The following is a 17,131-nucleotide window of genomic DNA, read 5'->3' as shown; positions in this document are numbered from 1 at the left end:
AAATTGTAACAATACTAAGTTTGAAATTCCATAATACGAGTACGTATGTGGTCGATAAATAGTAGTACTGCTAATTCGCGACACACAAAGAAGCGTCCTTGTCGCCTTCAAATAGAGTTCACTTTTATTCGCGGATGCGGAAACGTTTGTTTACATCGAGCTCCTTGTCGATCCTGTGGCCCTGGTATAAAGCGACTGCTTTTGCCTTTTAGGATCACGGAAAAAGGAAAACACAGCAAAACCGTACGTAACCTGAAAAATTGCATGGAAATTTCCGAAATGCGGGAATTGGTTGCATGATTATTAAAATTACTAATTATGATTATGAAATTATGGCCTACTTTAAATTTACAATGACCGCGGTTTACATTTTACATTTACATACAATAAAAAAATAAACGAAAACTGCACATGAATTCAAGTTTTCGAAATTCACACAGCCAAGGTCAAAAATATAGACAACATATTATATTCCCGTTTTTACACCGTATTGCCACCATTCCTCGTAGTCTGTCAACAAATACCTTAGCAAATATTCCATTTCTACCTTGACCCGCACAGGTCAGTTAGGTCATGTCATGACGACCTACCTTTCCATTGTGTTTAAAGCTAGGTTCAGGTTAGGTTCGTGAAACCTCTTCGAAGTTATGTTAGCCTGGTAGCGAAGCGGACCCGAGTTCTCTACATTCGAGGCTTGCCGTTCCTTCGTCCCTCCCGGAGAGCTGACAACGTCGCTACATTAAAGCTAACTTTGTATACCTCGTATTTGGTTATTTTGTCATGTACAGGGCCTGTACTTTTCATGCCGTTGACGCTAAAATGACGTAATTTAACATACAGGGAGTTACTACAAATTTAGATAAGTTACTTATTGATGGGTATCATAATAAATACTTGTTACGTGAATAAAAGCTTGTTACGCTCTTAAAAACCAAAAATATGTATTATTTCATAAATTAATAATCGATTATTTATTTGTGTGACAATAAAATGAAAGGCAGTTAGACGTTTCTATACTGATTGTCAAGTATATGTATCAGTTACCTAAAGAGGTTGACAAATGATTAATTATTACGAAAATACTAATTGGAATCATAGTCTATTTAGCGTGACGTCATTTTTCTGTCAACGGCATGAAATGTACGGGCTCTGGTGTATGAACGAAGTGCCCTTGCATATTTTTAGGGTTCCGTAGCCAAATGGCAAAAAACGGAACCCTTATAGATTCGTCATGTCCGTTTGTCTGTCCGATTCTGTCACAGCCACTTTTTTCCGAAACTATAAGAGCTATACTGTTCAAACTTAGTAAGTGGATGTATTCTATGAACCGCATTAAGATGTTCACACAAAAATAGAAAAAAAACAATAAATTTTGGGGGTTCCCCATACTTAGAACTGAAACTCAAAAAATCTTTTTTCATCAAACCCATACGTGTGGGGTATCTATGGATAGGTCTTCAAAAATGATATTTAGGTTCCTAATATCATTTTTTTCTAAACTGAATAGTTTGCGCGAGAGACACTTCCAAAGTGGTAAAATGTGTGTCCAAAGTGGTAAAATGTTGAACAAGTAGTTTTTTTTTAATACGTCTCAAATGGTACGGAACCCTACATGCGCGAGTCCGACTCGCACTTGGCCGCTTTTTTTTTACTCCAATAACGATTTTGATACACAATATTCATGAAAACGGGTCATTTAATATACTTAAAAAAATCCTAAGAAATCTATTGTGTTGCTTGATGCTCACTTCATAAGGCATCAGGGTCTACCGCGAATATCAAAACTCAAAAATTTTCTAGCAATCATCTCTTTTACTCAATTAAAAAATGTCATAAGAGTCACAGAGATTTGCTGGAAATTTCCAATTTGGCGGTACCGCTCACGTGCCCGTCTACGCGCACGCATCCAAGGGTCTAAATTAAGTTGTTTTACGTAACGTAACAAATTGAATCATTTTATATCTTCTTAAGTAGTTTAATCTCCACCAGGACAACAGAAGAAGCCGCTGTTCCTCCTCCACGCCGCGCTGATGATTCCCAACGTGTCAGTGAAACCCACGCTGGAAGAGATCCAGGAAGTCCTAGTTCTGGCCGGGAAGCACATCTCCGGACTGGCCAAGGGCGTGGCGCAGTGGACTGGCGGCAAAAGCTCCAGGGTATTCAGTGATAGAAAGATGTAGAAGAAAGAAACATTTAGTCTCAAGGATATATTAGTAATACTCAAGGGTACTTTAAGATGTCGGTTATGATCTATGACGGCCGTAGGGACGTATGGAAGAAAAATATTGTTGTCCTAAAGTTTGGTAAAGATTATAATGTTACATTCTAGAGTTGTCCTTGATTTCTGCCAAAGCTTGCTAAGGTCTGGTTTTACAAAGCAACACTGACCTGACACCCTCTGATTCTCCCAGCTGGAAAACATGGCAATATTGCGATAATCCCTATTTCCTCTCGATGTTTACCTTTAACGCTTCGGACCTGGGATCTTCATAGTTTCTTCTTTGACTGTTCCGAACCGTCGATAGCTTATGTAAAAAGACACTTGTGGCATTTGGCATCACGAATTTTAGATATGGAGGGCTGTAAGATAAGGAAAAGATGGACTAGCCATTACGTGAGGTACAATAAGGTCAATAAGATAAGGGATGATGGAGAGGTGTGAAAAAGGATTGAAGGCGCGTATTTTTATTTGAGGGAAAATTATTGTAAAAGGGGACATAAAATTAAAATTCTGTCAGTGTCTGTAATACCTTAACAGGTAAAAGTTTTTCTGCATGTAGCATAGACATCTATAGAAAAATTCCCTGTTGATACTGTAAACAAGCAGTCTAATAATGGATACGTATGTTTCTCTTCCTTATGTTGTAATGTTAATTGTATTGTGTCGTCATACCACACACTGTGCTCGACTGTGTAACTGTCCGCTCACCCTTCTGTGCTTTCTATTTGTTTCGCTCACTCTATGTTGCTTCTCTTTCCCTTTTCTTTGTCTCCTTCCCTCGCTTCCGCTAGCAGGTTAGCTGGAAGAAGATAGCCGGACACCAGTCTAATCATCTTCTAGAGGTTGTGACGAAGATTGACGAACAGGTTCAGTCGGTGGCAGGCGTGCTTCCGAAGTCAAAAGTCCTGGATGCTGCTAAACAGAAAAGAAAGAAGCATTACAGACTAGAGTCGGAGGAGAAACCAACGTTCCCGCTGCAGCAGAAGAACTTTTATAATTATATTGTGGAGAATAAGGAGATTATCAAGACTTTGTCTTTACTCTCGACGTGCACGCAGAACGTTAAAACAGTGAGCATTATTTTTGTTGAGTTCAGATTTTAGCAGCAGATTTACCGCCTTTTAGAATACCTAGGTATGTATGTACTTTTACCCAATTACTTTTAAATTTTGCGTTTTCGCCATTTTGCCGTTTCGCAATCAATATGTAGAATCCAAATGATAAAACATTAATTCAATGTTAAAAATTTATCGAATATACTTCATAGTTCATACATATTATACACTGTTATAATATAATATGTATAAAGGCGTCAAAAGTAGCTCGAAATGGTTCGTGTATAATATTATTATAACGTAAAAATAATATTACATGTAATAACACACGGTTGCGTTGCCAGTTCCTTTTTCTTTGAACTTGGATGGACACGCTGCCGCGTGTCTGGATACTAAGTATTATAAAACATCCAGACAGTTAGGTTTCTCATTTCATCACCAGATAGCAGCCTAGGACCTAGTCAGGTATTTACTGTCCACGTGTCGTCGGACATGCGCTTTGAGTTGAGCTGTCATCGATTAACAATCCGCCATTGCCATTACTCATAACCTCTAGTACATAAATAATTTCCAGTTTCTGTGGCAATAGCGTCGCTAAAAGTGACATTTTCTTACGGATATACAATTTAAATATTTGTTCCTAGGAGGACGTCCACTGCTTTAACAAAATTATGTGCAAAAAGGTGAAATAAAATAGCTCCTCATGGTGTATGTGTCCTTGGTACATTTTTCCGCGCCCGGTGTCAACTCCCTCGATCCCGTCATAAAAAAATATTTACTCTGCGCATGTGCGGTGCAAGTTTTTCAGTAAACAAGTGGAAGTTACGGCAAAAACAACCTAAAATAATCTGGAATCATAATAGTTTAGAATATTCTTGTTTTTGTACTCACTTTCTTTAAAGTTTGGCAGTTTGACTATAGTTTGGCCAGTAAGTCAATCTTTTGGTGTTTAAGAAATATCAGGTACATTATTATTATGTGTGTGTGTAACTAATAGAGGTAAAGAGATATGGTGACCTACCTATGTAAATTATAGAGAAAACTTTTTTCCACTTCTAAATATTTTCCATTCTCTATGATTTTACTATGTTATTGACACAATGAAAAAAAGCGGCCAAGTGCGAGTCGGAGTCGCCCATGAAGGGTTCCGTACCATTTATGACGTATTTAAAAAAAACTACTTACTAGATCTCGTTCTAACCAAGTTTCGGTGGAAGTTTGCATGGTATATAATGTACATCATAATTTTTTTAGTTTATCATTCTGTTATTTTAGAAGTTACGGGGGGGGGGGGGGCACACATTTTACCACTTTGGAAGTGTCTCTCACGCAAACTATTCAGTTTAGAAAAAAATGATATTAGAAACCTCATTGTCATTTTTGAAGACCTATCCATAGATACCCCACAAGTATGGGTTTGATGACAAATAATTTTCGAGTTTCAGTTCTAAGTATGGGGAACCCCCAAAAATTATTGTTTTTTTTTTTCTATTACTGTGTGAAAATCTTAATGCGGTTCACAAAATACATCTACTTGCCAAGTTTCAACAGTATAGTTCTTATATTTTCGGAAAGAAGTGGCTGTGACATACGGACGGACGGACAGACAGACATGACGAATCCATAAGGGTTCCGTTTTTTGCCATTTGTCTACGGAACCCTAACTAGGTTTATAGGTTAACCTTTTTTTCCAAAATTGGCAAAACAAACAAAAATTTTTTTTAAAAAAGCAAATCCTATATTAAACCTAGAATATATTATGCTGAAGCGATCGACTTCAAAATCAAAGTTAAGATTTAGTTAGCGGTAAACGTTTGCTCTCGAAATTGGTTTTCATAGATTTTTTTAGAAAATATCTCTTAAATATAAGAAATTTTCATTTTATGTTTCGAAAACTTTCAATCCCCATACAAAAATGTGAGAAGTTTCACTTTCCTAATATGTAGAAAATTTTGCAATTTTGCAAGTTTCTTATGGCACATCAGTAGTTATGAAAGAGTCATTTAAGAAGGGGGTAGGATATAAACCGTGATTAGATAATTTTCCTCTGGAAAAAGATGGTGTGCACAAAGTTAAGTGCAGTTGTGGCAATTCGTACCTACATTGGGCAGACCAAGCGCACTAATTGCCTGTAGAATCAAAGAATGAATCGCTGCGGTCAAGAACAATGACGTTCGCAAGTCAGCTATTGCTCAGTATCTCCTTGAGTCGGGTACAAATCACTGGATCGAATTGCATAGTCCGAATCCGAAGGTCATTTCGACAGAACACCACTACCACTATATGCCAAGATTGGTAAGAGAAGCCGTTGAAATTCATAAATACAGAAATTTCATTCGTAAAGTTGGGTTTAAATTATCAAATGTGTTAAATTATCCTGTGATTTGATTGCTTGATTTCCGAATATATCCGAAACAAACACGCGTAGTGACACTGTGAGTGTGGTGAAAAGAGTAGTATAATATATAGGACAGTGTGGTGTGCTCGGATAAACTAACAAGTGTGGACGTGACCAGTGGTAACGTTGAAAGCAAACGCAGCCGATGCGCACGAATGGGGGTAGACCGAGCGCGGTCTACACAACTTTGACACCCACCCGCTATCTCCAGTTACCTGCGTCGAAATATCGGGACCTCAAAACAATATAAAAGGTAATCACGGTTTATATCCCGGTCGATTTAAGTCTAGTGAAACTAGCCGGGGATCATTCAAAACTATACCTACAGTCAGGAAATTAAAATGGAACAAAAGATACTTATGGCGCGCCGTGAGAAATTGCGGTGCAGAATTTGGCGAACGCGCTGGTTTCAGCGTTTCACCTCAATAACTTTGAAACTACTTCTGTTTAAAATTATGCTAATCAAATCCCTCTGCTATAAGTATCTTTAGCTATTTTATACTAAAATTATATTACTATGATATGCATATTGCATGGAAACGACATAAATGAAAATTAGACATGTTTTCGTGATTATTTTCTATCGAGCCAACTTTACTGTTGTATTAGAGGGCAGAAGCCCTTGCAAATAGTTTTCGTATAAAATTATTCATGACATGCCTTGGATTAAAATGTATCAACATAAAAAATAAAATTTTCGTGAACCCCCTTTTAACCCATCCCTACTCCTTGTCACGCCTGGTCACATTTGAGACACCCCTTCCCTCCCTCCATGACACACCTGGTCACATTTGGAAAGCCCCTCTCCCCTAGTGTGACGTCACATATTTGGCACTTTTGTTTTACAAAATCGAATGAAATATTATTATTAAAATAAAATAAAAATATTTAAAAAGCAATGTTAGAAATTTCATGATACGAAACAGATCAATACTTAAAATTTCACGAATAAAAACGATGTATCACTTCAAAAATCTATTAATTCATTGTACAGCAAGTATAAAAAATTCGGAACAATATTCGGTTACAGTTATAGTTCAAGTGACGTCACAAAGTTTATGAGTCCCCCCCTCCCCGTTGTCTCAACATGTCACATTTTCTCCCTTCCCCGAAACGTGTGACGTAATTAATAGACCCCTTATTGTAGTAATAGTGTCAAATTCTATCTTTAAATATTAAATAACAGTTAAAGTATTCATGTTTGGTAATCAGGCTTATATCAATCACACCCACACACACACATTGACACAACTACATGATATTTCAGGAGCTCAACAATCTTGTAAAGCGATGGCGCCCGTACCACTATCTCTGGAAGTGCGAGAAAACTCTTCGCCAACTTCTGGCGTGGAACCTGAACGACTTCGAGTTGGCACTGAAGCGGCACAGCGAGCTGGAGGCCAAGCTGGCCACGGAGCCCGACGTGCTGGTCATCGGGAGCTGCCTCGCCGTGTCAACGGAGAGACTCAAGCTGGGGCTCAGCACGGAGCTTAAAAGTAGGTTCTCAACATGATAGTAAATGTAACACGGTCTAAAGTCTTTGCGAGTCCAGGCGTGGAGTGCTATCAATTTTATGATGACTCATACGGAACACAACATGATGTATATCAAGACGATAGTGATATATGGAGTGCTGATCCTACTGATACTTTTAGGGCTGAATATGGAGTGTTGATTGTCTTTTCAATATGGACTTATCAGAAATTACTAACTGCTTGTTGGAAATTTTCTTTGAGTCTAATAAGGTCGTTGGTTCCGACGGTATCCGTCTCTGTCTGGCTGTTACAGAGAGAAAATGAAAAACTCTTTTTCTTTTTAGGTTACATCGACGTTTGAGTATGAATAATGGCATAATAATTTACTTATAGACGGCACACATCGGATCGGACAAGCCATGCGCAAGAAGTACAAGCGAGAGATGGACTACGTGTACGCCATCATGAACGACCTTGAGCGTAAACTGGAGCGACCAATCAGGGACCTGGATGATGTGCGGAACGTCATGGAGACGCTAAAGAAGATTAGGGAGCAGGAGGTCGATATGGAGCTGAAGATCGACCCTGTTGAGGTATATACTCTGGTGTATGTGTAGTATATAACCTAGTGCTACTCGTATTGTATCAAAATTAAATAGTAACCACCTTTTATGAAGTCAACATAATTTTTTTTATTAATTTACGATTACCTAATATACATATTATTTTGCAATCAAGATCCATGGAAACTTCTAAGTCTTCGTCCCAAATTATAAACGTTACTTAATTTTTGAACTAAATATTTCAGGAAGCATTCAACGTTATAACCCGCTACGAGCTGCCAGTGAGCCAGGCCGACTTGGAACAGGTTGACAGCCTCCGCTACTCATGGCAGCAACTTCAGGTTCGATTATTACTGTACCTATATTAATTCGTTTTACTTCATGAAGTCATCCTTGGAACCTATGGAATTTATAGAGAACTTTCTTAATGACACATTATGCATCGCATCTTGCACATTTTGCATTATGCATCGTTTTTCGAGCATACAAAGCATGGTCAAATATATACTCAAAGTGATCACAAGTCCAAGGTTAATTTCCTTTTGATTTCCTTGAAACACATGACGTGTTTTTTAAGAATTAACAGGCGTATTTAAATCCTGTTCCACGAGCTTTCAGACATTATAGGTATAACAACTTGGCCACCAAAGCTATTTTATAATAGGTACGTACTTACTCGATTCATTATACTATTATGCAATTTGCTTTACAAAATTAAATATATTCCAGGCCACCGCGCTGGCTGCCCACGTGCAGCTGCTCCAAATGCAGCCCCAGTTTGAAGAGGACCTGAAAAATAACCTGGACAGGTTCAGAGAGGACAACGGAGAATACGTCCATGAGTACCGGAACGCTGGTCCGATGCAGTCGGGCCTGACGCCACGCGAGGCGTCTGACAGGCTCATACTATTCCAGGTACGGACAATGATGAACAAGAAATGTTACCCAACTGTTCGGCTCTGATTTGATTTTTTTGACATTTTTAAAAATTTTGTTAGAGAGTAGTCTAATACAACAGAAACGATTTTTTTTATCTGCCCCATCTCAACCTAGTGGGAGAAATCATCCTTAAAAAGTACGGTAAAGTGGCTTATTGCAATGTAATGCTTTACAAATTCTCAACCCAACCGCCGAACTTTCCAGAACCGCTTCGACGGCATGTGGCGTAAGCTGCAGACCTACCAAAACGGCGAAGAGCTCTTCGGCCTCCCACACACCGAGTACCCAGAACTAGCTCAGATCAGAAAAGAGTTGAACCTTCTGCAGAAGCTGTACAAACTGTACAATGACGTCATTGACAGAGTCAGCAGTTACTACGATATACCTTGGGGCGAAGTTAATATAGAAGAAATCAATAATGAGCTTATGGAGTTTCAGAATAGATGTCGCAAGCTTCCTAAAGGGTGAGTACAGAATATATTGGTGTCAGGTACAACACAATAAGCAAAATTGATTAGTTTAAGTCTTTAATACATTTAGGTATTTCAAGTCTGTACAGCATGCCTTTTTTGTCTTTTTCCCTTCGCTCGTCACCTATTTTATTTTAATAAGTTCCTGTTTATTGTATAATTTTTCAAAAGATCCATAATATGCCCGGCTAAACAATTTTCCATAGGTCTTTTTAATTTTAAATGTAAACATTTTTCTGTATTTCTCTGTGTCTATGTGAAGATACGAGTATCAAAAGGCGTGATGTTATCAACGAAACGAAAATGATAGAGATGTTTCGTTTTCAAGCGTGCAGTTTGCACGTCTCGCTCATGTCTACCTCAAGTCTCCCCGTTAGAGATTTATGTAAAACCTCTTCCAACCTCGTCAGACTACCCTGTCTATTTCCAGTTTAAAAGAGTGGCCTGCCTTCTTCGCTCTCAAGAAAACCATAGACGATTTCAACGACATGTGCCCCCTTCTGGAGCTAATGGCAAACAAAGCTATGAAACCAAGGCACTGGCAGCGGATCATGGAAGTCACCAAATACATATTCGAGCTGGATAATGAGGATTTCTGCCTCAAGAATATTTTGGAAGCTCCGCTGTTGCCGAATAAAGAAGATATTGAGGTATTTTTACAAGATAATAACATTGAGAACTTGAGACTTAAGGAAAAGTCATTTACAGTATATTTTCTCTTCCTGTTGGGTAGGGAAAATGCAACCGTGGGTCAAGTGTCACAATTATAATTTAATTTTACTTTAAATATAGGAGTAGGTAGGTAGCTTAAAACTTTTGAACAAATCAAAAGTTTTAAGCTAGTTTGAAGAACTTGCTAACATAACTATGGTAGCTATGTAACATTAAATTGATTTTTATAATAAATAGCAACTGGTTAGTTAACCAAATAACGAATGATGTACATAATAGATTTTAAGTACCTAGTATTAAGACATGACATGTAAAATATATTTTATCAAAGAATTATCGTATCGTATCGTATACTTGCTAGTGGGCTGAAAGGTATCTGAGTATTTAATACGGCTATAATGTAGTCGATGCTATGATAATGATCTACATATACTATCCATTTTTTTTTCAACCTTAAGGGTGCCTTTCGACCGATGTTTTCATACATTTGAAACGTAGCTGTAGCTGCGTTTCAAATATATGAAAACATAGCATAGCAAGCATAGCAAATCTCTGGTCGAAAGGCACCCTTAGAAAGGTGAATATGTAATGTTTTAAGACATAAGCTACAACGTTGTGAATGTGAACAGACAACGTTGATGTTGTGAATCCTCGACTAACAGAGCCATCTCTGTGTCTCGCACGCAATTTATTCTGAGTGTGCGCAAATCCAACTTTAATTTTATTGCGCAAGTACAAACAGTTCAACAGGTTATGCACGTGGCAATTTTACTAGGGATCCATGAAAGGTTCAGAGGTCAAATACAGGCAGAACGAGCGTAAATACGTCTAACTTTACAAGGGTAGTAGGTGTTGTGTAGGTTACAGTGTCAGTAGTATAAATAAATATAGACGTGGTTTATTGAATGAGTTTACAGCACGCTTTAAACTAAACACTACCAGGCTATCATATGATTGCAGGGGTAAAGTTATATTAAAGTATTGAATGAAACGAATACTGAACGAATGTGAATCCTCGAAATACAAAACTTACTTTTGTGCTTGCAATTTTATTATCAACTTATCACTGTGATTTGTTGGTTACATATATATTATATTTTTTTCTTAATTGTGCACTTGGTTTTTTGTTACTCTAAGAAGTAAATAAAACTTTACTTACAAATTAAAAACCTTGATATGATGCAAATAAATATATCAGCAAATAATACTGGGAACTACAGTTTAATCAAAGCTACTTTATGAATAGATTCAAAATCAGTATCTCCTGTAGATACTAATCTTGAACCATATTTTCTTAGAGCAAAGGTTTGTCTCAGGATTTTCATATTCACAAAAATTTGATCAAACTAGGTTTCCTAACATTCCGAGATGTGATTCTGATTCTGATTGGTAGCTGTATTTTCACTTTTTATCGTACAACTTCAGGATATCTGCATATCAGCAATGAAAGAGAAAGACATAGAAGCCAAGCTGCGTCAAGTAACTAACGAGTGGTCTATCCATGAGCTAACGTTTCAAACATTTAATAATCGCGGGGAGTTGCTCTTGCGAGGTGACACCACAGCAGAAACCATAGGGCAGTTGGAGGACAGCCTTATGATTCTGGGCTCTTTGCTGTCTAATCGGTAATTATCCGTTTGGTTACTTTTGTAAAGGGATAAACAAGCCTTACTGAGACAGATCAGTTCATCTACGAGACAATGTTTCGAAGTTTCACAAATCGCGGGAAAGAAATGTTACCTGTGAAGTTTGTAATTATAGTTTCTCTAGACTTATTTTTCATCCAAAGACACATGACTGTTTATACTTACTACTACTTCATACTTAGAGAAATTTAGCTGTATGTTAATATAAAAGATTGTGGAATCAAACGTTTAATTGCTTTTATCTTTTCAGCTACAACGCTCCGTTTAGAAAACAGATTCAACAATGGCTTTACGACCTACAAAACACTAACGAAATCCTAGAACGGTGGCTCCTCGTTCAAAACATGTGGGTATATCTCGAGGCAGTCTTCGTTGGCGGTGACATTGCCAAACAATTACCAAAGGAAGCCAAACGCTTCTCAAAAATCGACAAATCTTGGCAGAAGATCATGCAAAGAGCTCACGAGACTCCTGGAGTTGTCTCATGCTGCGTTGGAGACGATCTCCTCAGACAATTACTCCCACATCTGCAAGAACAATTAGAGTTGTGCCAGAAAAGTTTAAGCGGGTATCTAGAGAAGAAAAGAACTATGTTTCCTCGGTTCTTTTTTGTGTCAGACCCGGCGCTTTTGGAGATTCTAGGACAGGCATCAGATTCGCATACGATACAAAATCATTTGTTGTCCATTTTTGATAATATTCGTTATGTAAAGTTTCATGATATTGGTGAGTAAAGCGATTTAAGTAGTTTAACCCATCCAAACATTAAAAAAAAAATGGTACTTGTCCAAGTCCTGTTTACATTTTTTATGTGCTAAAATGTTGTTAGTTATGATTTGGTTATGATACTAAAACTAAAGAGTACAGCTACGAACTTTAATTGCTGAGCAACTTAGGGTTTACTTTGCATTGGATATTTCATACCCTTAGAATTGACAACTAGGGTAGCTTGAACCCTAAATGAATCAACAATTGAAGTCTGTGACTGAACAAGCCTTTTTTATCGGACACTAAGCAAATTTTACTAAGTACGATGGATTCATGGATGTATTTTTCTTTCAGAATACAATAAAATGATCGCCATAGTTTCATCCGAAGGCGAAGAAATCAAACTAGAGCGTCCTGTCCGAGCTGAGGGCTCAGTGGAAACTTGGCTGACTTCACTCCTCCAATCAGCACAGAGCAGTCTCCATTCCATTATCAGAAACTCCGTGTCTTTGATAAACGATCCTGGCTTCAATCTGCTTATGTTTCTTGATAAAATGCCAGCGCAGGTAAGCTCTTTATTACTTATAGAATCCTTGAACAGTAAGTATTAGCTGAGGGGGTGTTCAAAATGAACTGTAGATGCTCCTATGCTCTTAACTAAAAAACTTTATAGAAATCTGCGATTTATTATTAGTTTCCTTCTTGAGCTTACGTGGCTTATTCAATTTGTGTAATAATGTCCTATAATATTTATTTTATTTATTTATTTATTCTGTATTAGCCTCTATCGGCGACTTAGCCCACGTAAAAGACATTACAGTGGCCAAGTTACTCTACCCTAACCTCCGAATTTTCATCCTCTAAATATGAATATGTACACAGGATGGAAAGTGTTATCAACGCCTACCCTTGATTTCTACCTTTCAGGTAGGCTTACTCGGCATCCAAATCATCTGGACCCGCGACGCCGAACTAGCCTTGATGCAAGCCCGTCAAGACAAGAAGATAATGATGGAGACCAATAACAAGTTCCTCGAGCTACTCAATACCCTCATCGATCAGACGACGAGAGACCTGCTGAAGATTGAGAGGATAAAGTTTGAGACGCTGATCACTATTCATGTTCATCAGAGGGATATATTTGATATGCTGGTGAGTTCTTTTCATGATCGTCAGCTTAACTAATACCTAAGGAGTTGTTTTACTAATGTTATGGGACTTTATTAATCTTTTATTTATCTTTGTTTCACTTGAATTAAAATTTGGTACGTCGATTTTTAGTTATCTGACATCATGTGACGAGCTAATTGCCATATTGTCGTTTAATTCTAGAATTCTTTTGTAGTTGCTACTACCTAATAGGAGATCCTATTCCAAAGCTTTTTGCTTGTAATTTGTAACCTAGATTAAGAACACCTACCTATATACTGTTTTGGAAATTCGTATAATAACGCCCCATCCAGTTAGGTTAGCCTCGAATCTATGAATAAGAACTTGTAGTTGTTAATAGTGACTGGGTAAGGAAAACTGCCGTCGGCTGTACACAAGCTTAATTTGTTTCTTTTCATCTTCCAGTGCCGACTCAACGTCAGATCAGCCAGCGACTTCGAATGGCTGAAGCAATGCCGTTTCTACTTCAAAGAGGACGCCGATAAAACCTGGGTGTCGGTGACTGATGTCACGTTCATCTATCAGAACGAGTATCTTGGCTGCACTGATCGGCTTGTCATTACGCCGTTGACTGACAGGTACTTTTTTTTTTTCAGGCTACATCTAACTATGTTGCGAAGGCTTTTTCATAGTGACGGCCATCTGCCTGATCCTATGCTAGTGCCATCTGATAACTTTCCGATTTGTGTCTGTGTGTTTGATTTATAAATGCCATAGAGGGTCAAGCCAAGATGGCAATCGTTGATAGAAAACGCCAATCGAAACTCAAATAATGTATGGAAATAATCACTTTTCATAAAATCTGTCATCCCGATACATGTTTACTTTTCATTTGGCGTTTGTTAAATTATGATTATCTTCTTCTCCTAGTCTACATAGTTATGGACTGACCGAATATTACTCACAATCACGATTTTTTCTACATTGGGAGATTTCGATTTTTTTTAATAGGATGTTTCCTGAAATAAAGCTTTCGTAATCTATCTTTATCTGCTAACCAAGCCTTCTAACCGGTTGTTTATTTAATTTTCTGTCATTTCACATTGCTCTTAAGTATTTTCCATTTCCCCTTATAAGTATTGACCTTGTTACACATGTTTTAGGTGCTACATAACCCTAGCCCAAGCGTTGGCTATGAGCATGGGCGGCGCGCCTTGCGGCCCCGCCGGCACCGGTAAGACGGAGACCGTCAAGGATATGGGCAAGACCCTCGCCAAATACGTCGTCGTGTTCAACTGCTCCGATCAGATGGATTACAGGTAACCGTGCTATACCAGCGTGCTAAGCCCAATAAGGGCTGCTGTACTTTTGATTAGGAAGGTCAAATACCAATTGCTTTAGAAAAAAAAACAATATTTCGGGATTAGGTTCGTCATGATATTTGGTTTCCAAAAACCGCATTCCTGGCCTTTAGAATACAACTGAGTAAGTGTTTGTATGAGCAGAAGGAGTTCAAGATGCTATATAACCCAAGCCCAAACGCGCGCCCTGTAGCCACAGGTTTTCCAAGCTTATTTATGGTATCCTGGGTTTTAAGCCGCGGGTCCGAACCCCGTTTCCTATCTTAAAAATTATTAACCAGTTTTCCTCGTTTAAAACATCGTAAGGAAACGGGACTTATCACATTGAGGTCTCTTCGGGCAGGAGTCAGTCATCCAAACTACTTACGGCAAAACTAGCCATATAACGAATTTTACTACAGATCCCTAAAATCGGCACGCAACGTACACTATATGAACCAGCAATAATTTCTATATCGCTGTAGTTGCCTCCATATTAGTGTTACCACACAGTTGTAACTAAGCTGTACTCACTGTTTCTTTATCTTCCTTTTGTTACTTGTTGCCAGAGGCCTCGGGCGCATCTACAAAGGTCTGGCCCAATCTGGTTCTTGGGGTTGCTTCGACGAGTTTAACCGTATAGAGCTGCCCGTACTGTCTGTAGCGGCGCAGCAAGTTGCTGTGGTGCTGGCTGCTAAGAAGGAGAAGAAGAAGACCTTTGTGTTTACTGATGGGGATATTTCGGATATGTGTCCAGAGTTCGGAATTTTCATTACTATGGTGAGTTTATTCATCATTAATTCATATATTGCATATATATATATATATTGCAGCAAATGTAGTGATAGGGACATTCTTAGCACACGTTGTACATATTTTCTGTCACACACACATAACAATTTCAGAATCCCGGTTACGCGGGCAGGAAAGAGTTGCCAGAAAATCTAAAGATCCAGTTCCGTACAGTGGCAATGATGGTGCCAGATCGGCAGATCATCATCAGAGTGAAGCTAGCGTCTTGCGGCTTCTTGGAAAACATCACGCTCGCCAGGAAGTTCTACACGCTGTATAAGCTGTGTGAGGAACAGCTTACTAAGCAGGTAAGATATGTAATATAGTTTAGCATATAGCTATGTTGCAAGGCAATCCGTTTGTAGTTATTTATGGCAGGCTATATGTCACTGTATTCTTATTGCTAGTGCTGAAAAATTTTAATAGTAGTATAAGCAGTACCAACAGCATTCTGGAGGTAATTGCAGAGAGGGTTGAGAATCCTATACTGGTGCATTAGATTCGCGAAGTTATAGGATTTTTGAAATTTAGAAAATAGGTTAGGTATTTTAGTTGTAATATTAAAATTAACATTAGTTCCTAAGTTATACTAACAAATATGGATGGTTGTAAAATATGAAATAAATATTTTCAATTCAATTCAATTCAATAAACTTCTAAAATTTTAGGAAGTAGTATTTAATATTCACACATCATACTTAAACGTTCCAGGCAAGTCCTTTGGTCTTCGCTGCTTGATGCTATTTATTCTTTATATTTTTTAGGAATGCTAGAAACCTTCCTAGATAAGTTTGGGCTATGGTTTTAAAGTCAAGCCAACGTAAGTCATCATTTAGACGATAATTGACTTTTTAGAGTTTCCAGAAATGTTAAAAGAGAAAGGATTGTAAACCACATTTTTGGAATGCTACAGTGACGTCTGTGAACGCTTTCAGGTCCACTATGACTTCGGCCTCCGCAACATCCTCTCAGTCCTTCGTACCCTCGGGGCAGTCAAACGCGTCAACTCCAAAGACAACGAGAGCACTATCGTGATGCGCGTACTCCGGGACATGAATCTCTCGAAGCTTATCGATGAGGATGAACCACTCTTTATATCACTAGTCGCAGATTTGTTCCCTAACCAGGCGCTGGAGAAAACGACCTATCCCGAGTTGGAAGAAGCCATCAGGAAACAGGTCGACGAGACGGGGCTTATCTGCCATCCGCCGTGGATTCTCAAGATTATCCAGGTCAGTGTAGTGACAGATTTGACATATGACAGGCATGCAATATATCCCGACCATAATGCACGTCCAAAGACACATAAATGCCTCTCATCACGACTAATGGAGTCTAAAGCACTTTCTAATATCTAAAACAATCAGTAGTGTCAATTAAAACAACCAATTATGACAAGAGCTTGCCTGGAGAAGCTTTGCAACAACTGATAATGACGACAAATGGTACTGACAAAACCTGCATCCGTAGAAAGCATGTTTATAAATAAAATAAAAAAACATTGAGATATTGATAACATTTTGTGACTCCCCTGTTTCAGCTTTACGAGACGCAGCGCGTGCGTCACGGCATCATGACACTGGGGCCACCCGGCGCTGGTAAGACGACCTGCATACACACCCTCATGAACGCTCTTACTGAGACTGAGAACCCGCACAGGTCAGTAATGCATGACGTAGCGTACGCGTCATAGTATCGTAATAAGACCTGCATACACACCCTAATGAACGCGCTCACTGAGA

General features: G+C 38.5%; 1 protein-coding gene across 1 annotated transcript in view; it reads left to right on the top strand.

The window, feature by feature from the left end:
• LOC133520725 (dynein axonemal heavy chain 5) overlaps window positions 1-17,131 on the top strand; it is an 82,509-nt gene that overhangs the window by 53,623 nt on the left and 11,755 nt on the right. The window contains exons 19-36 of the mRNA XM_061855379.1: window positions 1,990-2,156; window positions 3,016-3,291; window positions 6,942-7,170; window positions 7,543-7,742; window positions 7,958-8,053; window positions 8,442-8,627; window positions 8,856-9,115; window positions 9,552-9,771; window positions 11,219-11,418; window positions 11,690-12,165; window positions 12,502-12,713; window positions 13,075-13,299; window positions 13,723-13,895; window positions 14,421-14,576; window positions 15,167-15,377; window positions 15,503-15,697; window positions 16,325-16,621; window positions 16,930-17,048. Of these exons, the coding sequence (XP_061711363.1) occupies window positions 1,990-2,156; window positions 3,016-3,291; window positions 6,942-7,170; window positions 7,543-7,742; window positions 7,958-8,053; window positions 8,442-8,627; window positions 8,856-9,115; window positions 9,552-9,771; window positions 11,219-11,418; window positions 11,690-12,165; window positions 12,502-12,713; window positions 13,075-13,299; window positions 13,723-13,895; window positions 14,421-14,576; window positions 15,167-15,377; window positions 15,503-15,697; window positions 16,325-16,621; window positions 16,930-17,048 (3,898 nt within the window). The remainder of the gene's footprint in view (window positions 1-1,989; window positions 2,157-3,015; window positions 3,292-6,941; window positions 7,171-7,542; window positions 7,743-7,957; window positions 8,054-8,441; window positions 8,628-8,855; window positions 9,116-9,551; window positions 9,772-11,218; window positions 11,419-11,689; window positions 12,166-12,501; window positions 12,714-13,074; window positions 13,300-13,722; window positions 13,896-14,420; window positions 14,577-15,166; window positions 15,378-15,502; window positions 15,698-16,324; window positions 16,622-16,929; window positions 17,049-17,131) is intronic.

The sequence above is a fragment of the Cydia pomonella genome, chromosome 1, assembly GCF_033807575.1.
Source record: "Cydia pomonella isolate Wapato2018A chromosome 1, ilCydPomo1, whole genome shotgun sequence".
NCBI lineage: Eukaryota > Metazoa > Arthropoda > Insecta > Lepidoptera > Tortricidae > Cydia > Cydia pomonella.
The sequence above is the reverse complement of the archived record's forward strand: the minus strand, read 5'-3'. Positions and strand labels throughout refer to the sequence as shown.